Source organism: Dunckerocampus dactyliophorus, chromosome 10 (assembly GCF_027744805.1).
Source record: "Dunckerocampus dactyliophorus isolate RoL2022-P2 chromosome 10, RoL_Ddac_1.1, whole genome shotgun sequence".
In the NCBI taxonomy this organism is placed as follows: Eukaryota; Metazoa; Chordata; class Actinopteri; order Syngnathiformes; family Syngnathidae; genus Dunckerocampus; species Dunckerocampus dactyliophorus.
The window spans coordinates 28,864,126-28,881,863 of record NC_072828.1 but is presented as its reverse complement, the minus strand read 5'-3'; the positions used below and the strand labels follow the sequence as shown (position 1 = coordinate 28,881,863).

The 17,738-nt window shown below is 41.9% G+C and overlaps 1 protein-coding gene across 6 annotated transcripts in view; it reads left to right on the top strand.

Moving 5' to 3' along the window:
• The window catches only part of elavl4 (ELAV like neuron-specific RNA binding protein 4), a 122,606-nt gene that overhangs the window by 77,694 nt on the left and 27,174 nt on the right, over positions 1 to 17,738 (top strand). For 4 of the 6 annotated variants that reach the window (XM_054791025.1, XM_054791023.1, XM_054791021.1 and 1 more), the window contains 2 exons: positions 497 to 600; positions 7,759 to 7,913. In XM_054791025.1, coding sequence (XP_054647000.1) covers positions 497 to 600; positions 7,759 to 7,913 — 259 coding nt within the window. The remainder of the gene's footprint in view (positions 1 to 496; positions 601 to 7,758; positions 7,914 to 17,738) is intronic. The other 2 variants (XM_054791024.1, XM_054791022.1) reach the window with 1 other exon arrangement.

The following is a 17,738-nucleotide window of genomic DNA, read 5'->3' as shown; positions in this document are numbered from 1 at the left end:
TGGCAAAACAGGAAGGCGGTGTGCGTATCGATCTCACTACCACATTGTGTCTTTGGGAGCAACGTCACGTCAACAATCACATCTTCAGTGACGGTAAAAGTGGCATTAAATGTTCATTTATCCCTTTTATTTATCATTTATAAGTATTTATATGCATTCAAAATTGTTTCCTGCATGTAAAACTATTAATTGTAAAACCATAAAAACGCATTTTTGGAGATTATTTCGCTAGATTAATTACCAGAAGATTATTTACCTCCTGAGCATAGCTGAAACTACATTGGATTGGCTTTAGCGTGTTTTATGGACACAAAAGTGGCCCTCACATCCTGTCGTTTTTCTGTATGCGTCCCTCGGTGGCAAAGTAAGCCGTATGCATTCTGTCTCGCTTCCGATCTATGCATGATGACTGTAAACGGAGACTCTGTGGTGTGCATAGATTGCAGGGAGAAATTGTAGCGGTCTAACAGCCTTCCTTTTCTTTCCTCTCACTCAGGTCAGAGTCTGGGCTACGGCTTTGTCAACTACATCGATCCAAAGGACGCAGAGAAAGCCATCAACACATTAAATGGACTCAGACTTCAAACCAAAACGATCAAGGTAACCGCCAAAGCCGGTGTGCTTTTTACACACCGTCTAGGTGTGGGACCAAATATCAATATATTTCACACTGTACTGTAATTACTCACGCTGCACTTTCCTTAGAGCTCAGATTGGACACGCACAAAATCCTGTCAAAACTCGCTCCCTCAACAACTAAGGAAACGGTGTAAACATACTTATTGAAGTGTACCGATGGAAGTATTCCGTTTCAGACACGGCCTGACTTCTTCAGACACTGGCAATGGCGCTTCCGTATGTCCAAGCAGAGGCGGACATTTTGATCCGGACTAGGATCAAACCCGCACAGCGTGGACCATTACACCAACAATGTGGGGATAGGCAGACGATGCTCCATGCACCCATCACGGCAGCAATGCGCATTTGCCGAGAATGCGCCCCCTTGCGCAAAATGCCACTTGAAAGTGTGCTATTTTAGAGACTGCATTTGCCGCTAGCTTATTTCAGTTTAAAATATCAAGGAAATGCATTGATGACATCAAGGTTTTGGAGTGCAGACTGACAGTTTACATAGATTATCAGTTGCCAGGCTGAACAACAACCTTAGTGTTTCTTTTTTTTATTTATTTAAAAAGAAAATTAAATACAATTTTATTGTTTCATTTATGTAAAATTATTAGAGGGGGGGATCTGCCTGAAAAGACATTCATTGGACAAATCGGCACATTTTAAGGACTTTTATTTTCATTTTCCAATTGTTATGAATGTTGACTGTGCAAAAAGACTTTCTACGAGCAACCCTTCTTCGGGTAAATACAGTAGCTGTGCTGTTTCATAGATTTATTTCCACAAAGTCATTACCATTTAGCCTTAATATTGCGTCAAATAAGGTAATTCCCAACTTTTATTTATTATTTTTTTTTATTTGACATAATGCACAAAACAGTTCATGCACCAACCAGAGATAGCTACAAGCTAACGGTCCCTGGTCAAAGGCAAATGACAGCAGGTTAAAAATCCATTCAATAATTCCGCTCCATAAAGGAAAATTAAAATGAGCCTTAGACAATATACAACAACTCCAGGTTATAAATAATTACTGATAAATGTTTTTAAACATCCTGTTTCCCCAAGCCAGGATTAAAGGACCACTTGAAGACATTTTGTACACTGAAGATGCTAAAAGCAATCCGATGTAGGTCAACATATGCTAAGCTAACTTGATGACAGATATCAGTACGCTAACACTGATTAATCAATTCTACTTGCACTGTCCGCCCTCCGAGACGCCTTCCACATTTCATTTCTGATATCATTATTTCCCCTGATATCTTCCTCTGTGCCTGAGGTGCTCGCTCGCTTTCAAGACGACCAGTAATCTGTGGCTCGGAGGTAATCCCTGAATCCACTTTCCCTGTCAAACTGTTCTAATCTGATCTAATCTAATCAAATTCATCTGATCTGATCTGATGTAATCTAATGTAATAGGATGGGATTAGCCCACAGTTTTGAAACCCCTCCGAGAATCCCCGCTCTCTCCTGCCGATGCTGGCTGTCTGGCCCCGGTTCAGCACCGTCGTCCGCCTCTGGCTGAACCTCTGCCAAAGAGACGGAATTATATGTGATATGTGATGAGTGTGTGTAATCCTGTGTTGTGCCATTCAATGTGTGTGTACACTTCTGTTTGTTTGGATCTGCGGCGTGGTGTTTGTGTTTGTGGTCCGTATGTACGACACGCAGCGTTCCGTGTATGCATACATTTGCATATAAGATCCACGGGGGCCGCCGCACCTTCATTAGCTTGTTAAGTGCTATATGGTAACTCGCATAACCTTTTATCGCAACTATTCACGTGTAAAACCATCATTAGAGCTGCACTTTATTGGAAGAAAGACTCACATGCGCTACTTTTAGCACTCTTAGCTTTATTTGCTAATGGCCAACCATCATTATCTTTCCCTGAGATACTCCTTTCTTGTAAGCGCATTCACATTCAAAGTATCTTTCCGTGTCTTTTTTCTCCCTACAGCTGCTGCATTAACGCTAAATGTAATTTGGATTTTCAGGGGATGCGTTTCTAAAGCAACAAACGATCGGCTCCGATGTGTGAAAACAACAAGACAATGAAGTGACGACGTGGCCGTCATAACACAACCACTTTCCCCGCAAGCAAAAGCTGGAATGAAATAGCCTTTTACACCAAACACAGAAAGTTAGGGACGTTGGTGAAGATGCTCGATACTGGCTTGCCTACCCACATCTGATATTATGTCATATTGCGATGAATTGGCTCCAGACCCGAGCGTGATAAGTGAATCTCAGCGAAGTGGGATGGCGTGGGGGAGGAATGATCTGTTCGGAATGATCGGAAATCAGCAAATCTTTAAGGATTGGTTGCTTGAAGGGACTTTTTTACTTTCTTGAAAGGTAGTTTCTGCAGGGTGTATATTTTCTGTGTGTGAGTCCATTTTCAATTTAGAAAGTTTAGAAACCGGTTTTATTCTGAATTGAAGACAAATACCCATTCAACTGATTTTTAGCTCGTTATTAGAAAACAGAAGTCATTTCTGGCAAAAAAAATGATCTTCATAAGAACCGGCTAGCTATACTTTCTTAATATAAGATTATTTTCTCAAGTGAAAATTGCTAGACAAGATATTTTTTCTTTTTAGGAAAAAATAAGAAATAGTTTCTCAAAATGGGACTTTTTTAATTTCCTGAAATTTAGTTTTTGCAGTGAACAAAATTGCATCAAGCAGCTCAAGCGTGTGCCACAAAACATGCATTGACAAATGTTCCCGCTTCCTGTCTGATTTGTGTGGCACGGGGGTATGCTGGAGCCTATCCCAGCTGACTTTGGTCGGGAGGCGGGGTACACCCTGGACAGGTTGCCAGCCAATGGCAGGGCACATACAGACCAGCAATCATTTACACTCACATCATTCACACCTACGGACAAATTAGAGTCGCCAATTAACCTAACATGCACGTTTTTGGAATGTGGGAGAAAACCGAGTGCCCGGAGAAAACCCACACACGCAAACTCCACACAGAGATGCCCATACGGAGATACGAATCTTGACTGCCTGGCCTACATGCTAACCACCAGGCCACCGTGCAGTCCCAAAGTAGAAGCCAACCGGTGTAACTGGAAACTTGCTGATTTAATGGGTAGAAAAGCTCCTTGTTTTATGACACCTTTCAGTGTAAAAGTAATACAGTGTAGCCTCCACTTCCTGTCAGCAATCCCCAGCCTCTCCAAGGTAACAGGGTCAATTCATAGCCAGTGCAGGAATTTTACTCTTTTCTTGTGTCACACGCCTCCCGTTGTTGTTGTGAGGAAAAGGTTCACGTGCCCTCAGGCGATGTGAAGTACCCATGAGTCGATTGTGCGGCCCCGTCCATCTTGACACCTCCGATTTTTGTCAGCGTGCGACGCTGCCCCCCGACTGAGGTGTGAGGGGAAGCAAAGGTGGCGGCGGCTTCCTTGTGACACATGTGCACATCATCTAAGACACATTTAGACGCCGTGTGCTTGTGCACACGTTAAGCCTTACACGTTTTCAAACTTTTTTGCACACACACACACACACGCACACACGCACGGAAGCGCACGCCGTGTCACACTTTTACACAATAGCGCTCACAGCTTGAGGAGGTGTTGATGGATTAGACATCTGCAGTTGGCTGACAAGGAGAGAAAATGAGGGAGCACAGAAAAGAGAGGGAAAACGCTGCAGAATGAGAGGAAGAAGGAGAGGTTTAATGAGGCGCAGGGAGGAGGAGAGAGAGAGAGAGAGAGAGAGAGAATGCAAAAGGGGCCGACTGAGAAATGTCGATGAAGAACTAAACGGCGAAGTAGAAGAGAAGAATGAGGGGAAAAGCCAGCCGTTCTTGCTGAAGGATATGAGTGCATATCCACCATATTTGCCTGACTTTAACCTCACTTGATGGCTTATGTCCCCCACCTGTCAGCAATAATGAAAGCGCTGCAAGGGGAAGCTGCTCCAGTCAGCAGCAGCAGCGCTAGTAGTAGTAGTAGCCGTAATGGGATTTACTTGAAACTTTTCCGGAGCAAAGTCGGGCTCTGCATGAAGATGTTTAGGGCCTGCTGTGACAGCCGCAAAGTTCACAGGCGGAGAGCGACGACGGCTGCCATTTGCAAGCGTCTGAGGTGACATGAGAATGGCTGCAAAAGAGGCACTGAAAAGTGTCTGTCTGGACATATGCTCACGGGTACGTGCGCGAGGATGTGACAGTGAAGACGCGACAGAGTTGGCGTGGGTGAGCGGGAGAATGAGGAAAGGGTTTATTCCCGACATGTGTGGTGTCATGTAAAGGGATTACAGACGCAATATTTTACTCCCATCACACAATGTCTGCAGTGGTGAGCTGTGTCTTGCATACTAATACAGTCTTTGATGAATCCCTTACCTGCCTGGAAACAAAAGGCTCTTTCATGGATGCACCTTCCTGGTGCCCATCATGACTTTGCATTCGAAAACTTACATTTTTCACGTTTCTAAAAGCAATATCTGCGACATGCTTGAGTCGAAATAAGGATCAAGAATTACACCACCCTCTAAACAGCCCTGTACAGAGCAGCTGTTTGGGCTGCCACTCCACTGAGTCTTATTTCTACACTGGAGGAAAAGAAGCAGATCATCCCTGAAGTAGCTGGTCTGGAGCCCCAACAGGAACGGCTAACCTCTACGGCTGGGAGGGGGTGTTGGTGGTGTGTGGCCATCTGTGCATCCAACCACACTGCGGCCCTGCTGAGCTTTTGGCTTTGCGGTGATAGCGCTCACGAAAAAAGGCTTCGCCCAGGTAGCGTCCAAGTCATGAGAGGAGAAAACTAGACGAATCGTTGCGTCACAGTCCTCCGAAAATTAGAACAGCTTGTTGAAGTAGTCGGTCGTGTAATTTCACATAATTGGACGGTCGCTCCAGAGGGCCAAATTCATCGGTGGTACTTCCGTTTTTCTTATCCATTTGTTACCAAAAAAAATACTGTATGAAAACGAAAACAGTGTAGGCAAACGGGCAAAATTTGAGTGAAAATTTTTGCCAAAAAAGAAATCATATGAAAACAAGTGAAAATGAAAATGTTTGATGATAACCAAGTCATCCAAAAGCTGAGGAGTAGGAAAACCAAGGCAAAAATTTGCTGAGCATTTTTGCTGAAAAGCAAACCATGCGAAAGCTGGGTCGTACAAAAATTGAAGCAACATTTTCAATGAAAATCTAATCATAGGAAAACTGTTGCGTACAAAAACCGAGGCAATAGTTTAGCAGACATTTTGATGAAAACTGAATCATGCAAAAACTGCGGCATACGAGTACCAAGACAAAATTTTGGTGAAAATTTTCTCAGAAAACCAAGTCATACAAAAACAGTCATACAAAAACCAAGGCAAAAATTCAGATGAAAATCATACAAAAACTGGAGCATGCAAAAACCGAAGCAACATTTTCAACAAAAACCTAATCATACAAAAACTGGGGTGTATGAGTACCAAGACAAAATTTGGGTGAAAATTTTCTGTGAAAACCACATCTTACAAAAACTGGAGTGTACAAAAACCAAGACAAAACTTTAGCAAAAATTTTAGGCAAAGCAAATTGTATGAAAACTAGGGCGTACAAAATCCAAGGCAAAACTTTGGCAAAAATTTTCCACCAAAACTGAATCATACAACAACTGAGGTATGACTGTATGCTGCAGGGCCCGTTTATGCAATTTACCTTATTTTACCTTAAACTGCATCCAAACAGATTAGCTTACATGAATATCAAATGTAATGAAACCCTACAACACAATTATTTTGGCACCAAAATTGCATTTAAAAGAAAACTGGACCAAATTTCACCTAAATAATAAATGTTTGACTGCCCAAACAATGAATGAACACAAGAGGCTTATTTTTAAGTTAAATGAAACTGCACCGGTTTCTCTGAAAAAATAATATAAATATAATATAATATATAATATAAAATAAGTGTCTTTTGAACACAAAAGCTGCAACAGTACACCCTCTTAAAGTTTCACACTTTCTTGTTATTGTTGCTGACATTGGGATTTGCCTGAATTTGTCACACAATTCCTTTTTGTTTACCTTTGTGCAAGGTCTGTGCAAGCAGAAGCACTCCTTCACAACCCTCCCGTCAGTGAAAGATGCTTTGTTTGGCTCCAATATGCATACAGTCCTTAGTGAACACTCATTTGCACGACTCATTCACGACTCATGTAGATTTTTCATACTGGTACATAAGCAACGTCATTTTCCACGCTCTCGCATCAGACTTTGGTGGGTAGTTCCCCTCGAATGATTTGTGTTTTGTCAGGTTGCCGCCTCACATTTGCGCTTTTGCCCATCGCTACAGTTCCAGAGCGTATGAGCCACAGTGGTTTGGCACGGTCCACTCGCTTTTAAATGTTCGCTTTTCTCTATCAACTTCTCTTACTTGGCTCATTTTGAGAGACGTCACCGCGTTTGCAGTCACGTAACCGTAATACTGAAGTACGCCTGCGATCGGTCCTCGAGCGTGATTATATGTTATTATTATATTTCCCATTCGCTTTCATTGATCATGGGTCCATAAAGGGACCATCAATGGGTCAGGATCCGGACCGAGGTCCACCATTTGGTGGTAGCTGGTGTACTGTGTGTATACAAGCAAGTAAAAAGTACTTTATCTATAAAATGTCCCCTTTTAAGTGTGAAATCCACCCTGAGTAACTCCTGTTAAATATTTAAAAGGTTTTATCTTAGCATTGAGCTTAGCGTGCTTGATTAAAGCATCATCTACAGGAAGATGGTGATACTTTAAAGCTTTTTATTCTCTCATATTCTTAACACAATATAATACCTGAAATTGATAGAATAAATGAAAGTCTTCAGAGAGTTAATCGTGTTCCCCAGACTACCTGAGCTCCCCTGTTCAAACACACGCGGTTCAACTACCCGAGGGGACAGATTCACTCTGATTCACCCAGGAAACGACTTCAAGTCTTATCTCGCCATTGTTCCAAGGAGCCAAATATTTTCCTCACTGAGATAATCCAAATGGTAAAGTGTTGAAATGAAATGGTCACATTTTTTTCCCTGCGCATCGACTGACACGCACCCTCCTCATCCACACGCAGACACAAAATAAAAGCACTTTCATCCATTTCTGTCTCTCATTGCCTTGCAGGTCTCATATGCACGACCCAGCTCGGCCTCCATCCGTGACGCCAACCTGTACGTGAGTGGCCTGCCTAAGACGATGACCCAGAAGGAGCTGGAGCAGCTCTTCTCCCAGTACGGACGCATCATCACCTCCCGCATCCTTGTCGACCAGGTCACAGGTATCCATGGGGCAGCACCTCCTCTCTCTATGCGCTCTCACCTGCACGGGAAGACATAAATATTGCATGCATGCATCACGTTTCAACAAAATATGCTCCAGAAACCAATTACCAAGGCATCAAGGTGCACAATTTTGCAGCTCCATAAACAAAAGTCATTGTGTGTACTCCATCTGAAAGATATTTTGTACACTACTTGATGCTTTGGCATATCCTTCCACACTGGCGCTCTACAATTTAATTAGACCATGATATAGTATAAGACAATATAATATCAGAATCACAATAGTTTTTATTGCCATTGTCAGTGAAGGTTGCACAAAATATGATTTTTTGCAGTGTCAGGGGCCAACATAGAACAGGCAAGTAATATATATTTTTAAAATAATAATAATAAAAGTATAAGGGCATGCAAAATAAAAATAGACTGAGTTGAAGAAAACACAATAAACTTTGTATGTACGCAATGTACAAACAAAGCACAGTATACCTCAGTGCCATTGGTGCCATTGGTGCAGTTGTGGCTGCAACTCAATGCTCATTCAATGGACTGTTCACACATATACACGAACATATACATACACAGTATGCTGTTCACACACAATGTATCTCATATAACATAATGGAGCATACTGTAGTGGTTCACATGTCTGGTTTTCCTGTTCTTCGTGACCAAGGATCAATTCACACTCATTGCACTGTTCATCAAATGTGATTTAATATTATGTAATGTAACCTAATGTATAGTACTGCCATTGGTAATGTAGTGGTTCACATAGCTGACTTTCACGTAGCTGCCCTGGGATCAGTTTGCACTCGATGTGCTGTCCACAAAAATGTTTTATGATATAATAGTTATCTAATATCATAAAACATGATATGAATTGGTGCCATTTGGTAGGGTAGTGGTTCACGTAGCTGATTTTTGTCCAGCTGTCGTGGGACCAATACCCATTCACTGCACTGATACAAAAAATGTATCTGTATCTACACCTACGTGCCTGTGGTAGGGTAGTGGTTCACATAGTTAACCTTTGTGTAGCTGGCCTGGGGTCAACAAAAAACGTATCTGACACAATTGTAGTAGTTGACATAGGTGACATTTGTGTCGTGGGCAGGGAATCGATTCCCATTCAATTCTCTGTTCACAAAATGCAATATAATAGAGACTAGTGCTGCTGGTAATGTAGTTGTTCACATCCTAGTTGTTGGACTCCGTGAAAATGAGCGACTAAAGCGTCCCCAGTTAAGCGGAAATGATTGCGTGAGTAGCGTCCCGTAAGAATGAATTTGTGTGGAAAGTGAAAGTGAGAAGCGCAAGCTGTGTAACACACATGCTCAATTACACAATTACACTACATCCTAAACATTGTCGTGAATCACATCAGCCCATTGTGTTTCATACCAAGCCCTCCAGCCTCCTTAGATCCATTTCAGTGAGTGTGTGCATGTTTATATGTGTGTGTGTGTGTGTGTGTGTGTGTGCAACCTGCCCCAGTGTTATGTGCAATGTGTACTGATGAAGCAGAATAAATCACAGCTGGCAGTGAAGTACTCGACCGCCCGTAGACGCCGAGGAGAGGGGGAAATAGGGTTAGAGGAGAGGGGAAAGGAAAACAAAGGCAATGTGGAAGGGGTGCTGATGAGGAGAAGAGAAAGAAATACATGTGAAGAAGAGCAAATGAGCTGCAAAAAGACCATTTCTTTACTCAATCAACAAACACTTACATGAGGTGAGCGCGTTTCCTGTTTAAAGGTGTCGTATCACCTTTGGGATTACCTGCAGAGCAACCCAACACAGCAAGGCCACGGAAAACACATCTGCTTACACCCACATGCATGTACATCTGCCATTTTTAGCAGCTCAGCCCATGCTGGCCGCATACTATGAATAAAACAAACCCGAGCCCGGTCACGCCAAGGCGGCGTTCTTATGCATTCACCGCAGCTTGGGCTCGCTCCCGATTCAATAATTCATCGTGTTGCCATTCTCGACGAGCAAGCGGTCACTTTTGCGGAACAAGAGGTGCTTTCTCATGCGCCAACCTCCACAAATTGTACAGCAGCAGTAAAAAGAACATTAACATTTAATCATCCAGCCACAACACTCGCTACACCTACGCCTGTCTAATGAGATCCCGGTTAATAATAATATGACACAATTCACTCTCCTTTCTGTCTCGGGCAGAAAAAAATCAAATTAAACTTTCCAAAAGTTGGTAGACGTTTGTCAGGTAAATTGTAGCTGCTTGGTACACGGCTTGAATATTAGTGCTTTGGTCGTCATTAATGCTGCCATGACACACACACACTCGCACATACACACCAGGGATGCACCTGAAGGTGTCCCCCGAAGGTTAAGGATCAGCAGGAGAAATGTTAATGATTAATTAGATGGTAGGAGTCGGTGGTGATTAAAAACATAGAGGACTTAAGAGGGTCCCTGGGAGTAATACTGCGGCACCATTCGCTCATCACCGCACGTACACACACACAATGCCATCAAGAGAGAAATGTTCCGCAAATGAAAACTCTCATGTGAATGTCAAAAATGTAAGTAGAGAGGAAGAAAAAGGGCAGGCAGACGGAGGGAATGACTCTTTGTCCTTACTGTTTCCCATGCACTGCCATCATTATTCCAGCCCATGTTACACCTGCTCAGATTCATCAAGACCCTGGGAGAGTCATTTTTGTGGAAATATGCACACCAGGCAACATTGCTGACACGCAGACTCTTGACCTGAGTTATCAATTCTTAGTGAAAAACTGTCAGCGTGGGTTAAGGTGGAATGGTACCAATTAGGAGGATTTCTATGAACAAAGCAAGGTGAAAGAGAGGCAGGGGACTTGTAGGTGTGGTACAGCTGGGTGTCATTGGCATAATACTGAAAATAATTGTGGTCAGGGATTAAAATTCATAAGATTTTTAGGATTAAATGTCCAATTCTGCTTAACCTTCCGGTTCGCTATCAATGCTCTTTTGAAAAACAAGAGACAAACAGGTCTATTAGCATCAGCATAGTTTAGTTTGACATTACCGACCCAACAGTGAGGTCTTAAGAGGCACACAGCCTAGGGCTCCTTTGAAAAAAACAAAAAAAAAAAACATACTCTATAGAGGGTAATTATAGTTTTACATGTAGAAAATGGAACATTTTGCTATGTGGTAGAATGTAAATGTATGAATAAAAAGTAGTAGCCCTAGGACAGAGCCCTATGGCACACCAGTGGGACTTGAGTAATGTTTGATTACAGTGGAACCTCGGTTTTCGTCATTAATCCTTTCCAAAAGGTCTGACAAAAATCGAAACGTACAAAACCGAACGTTTTTTTCATAGGAAATAATGTAAATCCAATTCATCCTTTCCAGACAGCCAGACATATCAACAAAAACATATTTTATAGAGTGTAATTATAGTTTTACATGCCGAAAACTGAGCATTTTGCTATGTGGTTGAATGTAAAATTATGAATAAAAAGTAGTAGCCTTAGGACAAAGCCCTGTGGCACACAAGTAGGACTTGAATAAAGTTTGATTACAGTGGAACCTCGGTTTTCGTCATTAATCCTTTCCAAATGGTCTGACACAAACCGAAATGTGCGAAAACGAAAGCATTTTTTTTCAAAGGAAATAATGTAAATCCAATTAGTCCGTTCCAGACACCCTGACATACAGTATGAACAAAAAACATATTTTATGTAAGGTAATTATGGTTTTACATGCAGAAAACGGAACATTTCGCTATGTGGCATGTATATGTATGAATGAAAAGTAGTAGTTCTAAGACAGACCCCTGTGGCACACCAGTGAGGCTCAAATTCATTTCATTAATTCATTAATCTGTTTCAAAAGGTCCAACAAAAACCAAAATGCAAAAAAGACGAAGTAATTTTTTTAGTAGGCAATAATGTAAAACCAATTAATGCGTTCCAGACACCCAGACATATGAATGCCAAACATATTTTATAGAGGGTAATTATAGTTTTACATGCAAAAAAATGAACATTTTGCCATGTGGTAGAATGTATATGTATGGATGAAAAGTAGCAGCTCTAGGACCAAACCCTGTGGCACACCAGAGCGACGTTTGTAATGTTTGATCACAGTGGAACCTTGGTTTTCGTCATGAATCCGTTCCAAAGATGAAAATTTAAAACGTATGAAGACCAGAGCATTTCTTTCCATTAGGAAATGATACAAATCCAATAAATTTGTCCCAGACACCCAGAAAAAAGAAAAAAAAACTTTTATAGAGAGTAATTGTAGTTTACATGCAAAAAATGGAACATTTTGCCATTGATAAAATGTGTGTGTATGGATGACAATGATGGCGTAGGCCTTGCACCAAACCCTGTGGCACACCAGTGGGACTTGAGTCACATTTCATTACAGTAGAACCTCGACTTTTGTCATTAGTCCGTTCCATGAGGTCGGACGAAAACCGAAGCATTTTTTTCCATTGGAAATCATGCAAATCCAATAAATCCGTCCCAGACACCCAGAACTATGAAAAAAGAACATAATGTATATGTATGGATGAAAAGTAGTAGCCCCAGCACAGAGACCTGTGGGACACATAAACAGAGTTATTCATTGATTTGTGTGTGTTCTATGAACGAATGAACCACACACGCATATAATAAAGATGATTTAAGGATTTCCTGGCTGGAATCTGTTTAAAGTGTCCCACCAGTAAAAGAAACGCTATCCATTCTTCAGAGTCCGAGTCACCAACGCCTGGATGGTTTGTTTGTGCACTGTTTGGCCGTACAATAACGGAGACAGTATACGAAAACCCAGACATATTTTTGGCAATTGCTTTTGTTGAAAGCTGGATCGTACGAGGATCCTCTGAATATCTGAATATGCAGTCATTCGAGGTTTTGCACAGAATGACAGTGTCATAAAATGAATGGACTGTTGCTTATTGTTGTTCAGTGACCACAAATAGAAGTCATTACCAGGATAAGGATCCACATTGTTAAGCATTCATCGGGTGAAAGACTCTGAGAGGAAATCCCCAAAAATGGCTTATTTTCCTCTTCTATCCTCCTGTTTGCCTTCCACTCTTCCGTCTTAATGCATGAAAGTAGTACAAGACAGATCCGCCTCCCCTCCTGTCTTAGCTTTGAAGCCCCAGGGACGTCATCCAAGCTTGGACCTGGTGACAGCTTTAGATCGATACCAGCCTGGATGTGAACAGAGGTCAAAGCTTACCTAATCAATGATTGCAAATACATTAGATCCAGCATCTGGGCTCGCACCAGTGTCGATGTGAAAATAAAGTGCTGATCGCTATGGGATGCTCGGTGCTGCTGCAAAGGATCCCCATGGTAACAACTTGCAAACACAACGCACACGCATCTCCAGATGATGACGGTGATTGCTTGTGTTCCCAACGACGAGGGCATTTTGCAAGCTGAATGAATAATTAGCTGGTATTCAGCTTAACGTGGATGGATGGAACAGCCGCTCCTGATCAAAACAGCAATAAATTACAATTAAAATCATGACGCTGATGCTAGAGTGTTTTCTTAACCTGCGAAAATCAAGCGCTGATGCACAACATGCATCTCCATGTCAGCCCCATTAATATTAAAGTGTATCTCCAGCATACCTTTCAATAACTACTTATTGAAACAAATACCACTTAGTAATTACTCAGAAAATGATTACAAGCCTCCTGGTGCAGTAGACGCAGCCTTGAGTTGTTGTTTTTTTATTACTATCTAAAGAGACCACACAACTCCTGTAGTGTCCAACAAATGCACACACACACACACACACACACACTCCCACATGCAGATATCCACACACACACACACTGCAAACAGATGGTAGCTCAGCTCTGACAGAGGCTAAAGCACAAGGCACCTCCACTCTTCAAAGTCCGCACTTCTTTCCGCTGGCTACTTTTTCAAATGCCATATGTAGCTATCTCGCATCTCTAATGTTACTTAAAACAAGGACATTGCTTTTTTTTTTTTTTTACTCGCTCTCTCTCTAATTAGAGGGCCGCAGCAAGAGTGTTTCTTTGTTTTTGGGTTTTTTTGCATCTGCCATACCATGAATGCTTTGGAACGGCTAGTCAGATCATTTGATAGAGTTGGCACGTTACACGACCTCGATGGTTTAGTTTAGTTGGAACATGTTATATATATGTTATATATATGTAAAGTTATATTTAAGTACAGTACTATGCATCTTGCACTACAGTCGTCCCTCGTTTATCGTGGTTAATTGGTTCTGGACCTGACTGCAATAAGTGAATAAGTGAAGAAAACCTGTTTATGACCTTTTAAATATGGTTTTGACTATTATTACAGCTCTGTAGACATGAAATAGCACCCCTACAGTCACCTTTACCCTTTTATTGCCTAATATAGTAGACATAATCAGAGAAAATAAGCCATCTTAGACATATATGAGATACAATAAACTCGCACGTTAGCACTGACAGCGTACTTCCTGGTGTCTATTGTCTCATCGATGTGACGTTACTGACACCTAGAGACCGGTGAAGAATGCTACTCTACTGCCGCTGTTTATGCTTAAGGAGAGACTCACGATGCACTTCAATCGCTGTATTAACAAGCAGAGAACACAGTGAGCATTCACACAGGAGCTGCTGTCGGCCACTCTCTACACTGCTAGCACTCAGCGAACAGTCAACTCTAGCCAGCTGACGTCACACATGTCACTTCCTAGGCCCCGGTTCTTAAAGGCACACACAAATCACAGGTACTATGCTTCATAACGTCTCTTTTGAATGCCCTATATTTGTATTTTCGTTCATTTTATTTTTATGCTTAAAAATGCTTCATTTAGGCCATCGATACATTTAATTTGCTTCAAAATGCATTTTCTTTTACTAATGATAGACCATATTCAACCACAAAAGAGCGACCGATTATGAATTAATTAATTTTGGAAAAAAGGTCTTTCTTCACGGGGTCCTCCCATTTCTTTCATGAAAAAGGCCCTTATTTTCTCCTGTTTTACCAGGAAATTTCCCATATTTTCTATATGTTGTGTATATGTTGACAGGTACCTTGTGTGTACATCAGGTGTTGCTAAAATTTGTATAAGCATTCACGTCAGTTGGGCTTGCCACTTTACTCCAAAACATTAAATGCCTTGTTTAAACAGGATATAGTGAGGCTCAGAGCTAACCTTAACAAACGGAAGTAGTAGTATAGAACCCACCCGTCTTGTCAATAAATATAAACAACTTGCCATGTGACCCAAGTGAAAGCCAGATGTATAAATTCCATTGAGTTTGCGGACGTATTGACACGCTAACTTTGCAAACCCAGGTAACCTCATTCCAAATACTTTCCACCAGTCATAGGTGCTCTTGGGTATGAATTTTTATGTTATTCGAGCTGCCATAAAACATGTACAGTGGTACTCTGTTTTCGTTAATTTGTTCCAAAAGGTCAAACGAGAACTGAATCTGAGCAATGTTTCCCATCGGAAATAATGTGAATCCAGTTAATCCATTCTAGAGACCCAAAAATATTGACAAAAAATGAATTGAATCAAGAATAATTATACTTTTGCATGCAGAAAACAATCCAAAATAATTATAAATGATGACTGAAAGGGATAAATGAGCATTTAACATCACGTTTATCTTTGTTGAAGAGTCTTGTTGGATCCTTTGCCGTCTTAGATTAATTCTGCCTTCGCCAAGATGGAACTTATTGTTGACGCAGAAAATGGCCTTGTTTGTGTAATGTTTTCATCTACGTTCGCCAAATGAATGTGCCTTACATGATACCGTAGTATTGCCTCATGTAAGTATCACCACATTTAGTGTTGTGTGATCCAAGATAATAAAAAACTAAGCTGGGAGTATCGTCCGTCCGTCCACATCTTTGTTAATATCACAAGATTCACCGCACCAAAGGGTAGAATACTGTATGTGTAATATTGCACGATAACCGAGGCAAAATATTCTTTGAAAACCGAATCATACGAGAACGGGACGGTTCGAAAACAGGTTTGATTTACTCTGCAGACGGTTTAGGTAGCAAACTAGCTGGTTACTGCCAAGTCCGACTGTAAAATCCATGTTGCTCCATTGGTTGAAGACTGACAGTAAGGACTTCACAACGTAACCTTGTCCATTCTAACTTGAGATGAATGCTGCACGATTGACATGATACCGCATGTGTTCATCTCACCGTGGACAGTGGTACCTCTACTTACGAATTTAATTCGTTCTGGGAGTAGCTTCGGAACCTGAAACCTTCGTAAGTAGAGACGCCTTTTGAATGTAAATGCGCTAATCCGTTCCAAGCCCCACAAAAGTATATTTTTTTTAATAAATCATAGAAGAGCATCAGAACATCAGACAACAAATACGTGTCAAAATTAGATTACCGCATAATAAACATAAAACGAGAGCCACATAATGTAAAAAAACAATGAATAAAGGAAATAATAAAAATATTCATTTACCTTTTAACTGTCACTTTTTGGCCTCTTTGTTTACTGGTCCTCAGCAGTTTCTTGAAAAACTGATCCAATGACGTCTGCTTTTGCCGGCTTTTGACAATCCGTCGGAAATGCGCGAGGCAGACATCATCATAATGAGCGATAGCCCGACTTGTCAACACTTTTTCCGGGTGATTCCTTTCCACAAATTCCAAGACTTCATGGAATTTTGCTAAAACGTCTTTAATTTGGGCTGATGGAATGATGGCTGCGTCCTCCTCCTCGTCATCTCTGAACTCCTCCTGCACGGCGGTGTGTTGCATCGCCTCCAATTCCTGCAGTTCCTTCGTCGAAAGCTCCTCGTTGTGCTCCTGAATCAGCTCGTTAATGTCCTCGTCATCCACCTCAAGACCCATGCCCTTTCCCAGCGAAATAATTTTGTCAACTTCACTCTCCACCTCGAACTCCTCAGTTTCTCGTGGGGCAACAGCATCGTAGATATATTACGGCCATATTCTTTTGCGAGATCATTCAAACGCATCCCCTTTTCATACTGTTATCTCTTGCTTTGTTTCCATGGCCAGAAAAAGTCTCTTCCTCTTCTTTTCTCCTTGTCCACTTTTCTGCATGTCTCTCTTGGGGTGCATTGTGACTGACAGCTCTTCGTAGCGGACCCATAGACTGTTTACAGAGCGGGACGGGGACACGAAGAGCATGCTGGGATACACGCATACGCACCGGGTTGCCAGGCAGATTTTAGGCGATAGCCAATGGCAGAGCAGCTACAAGTTTGTTTACGTTCGGGAAACTCTGGGAGCGGCGAAAAGCAGCGCGTACTGTACTGTATTTTTGACTTGGTATCCTGAAACGCCTTCGTAACTAGAAGCAATATTTTCCCGTTCAGGTACTTCGTAACCTGAAACATTCGTGTGTAGAGACATTCGTACGTAGAGGTACCACTGTATAAGGGCCTGCTTTCAAGGATGTACAGTACAGCACTCCATGCATGCGAGTGTGTGTGCTGCTTCCACTCTTCTCTTAGCATCTCTTCAGGCTGTCATTTGAGTCAGTTGCTGTTTGGGGAAATGATTGCGGGTTTTAGAGAAAGAGCAGCTTTGTTTGGGCCGGAGCGAGCAAGAATAGCACGGTGTCCTTTCATCATCATTCTTTTAATGTCACCTCGCAACATCCTCCTCCAACACCCTCTCTCCTTTTGCCCTTTTCCTTCCGTACTTCACGTTTCCTCACCGCCATCCGCCCCAAACGCCGGCTTCTCGTACGCCAACCTCCCTCCTTCTGTTTCCCCCTCCCCGTATTGAGGTAGCGTGTTATTAGTAAGGCAGGCAAGGTGCCTGTCAGTGTGTGTTAGAGGGAGATAAGCAC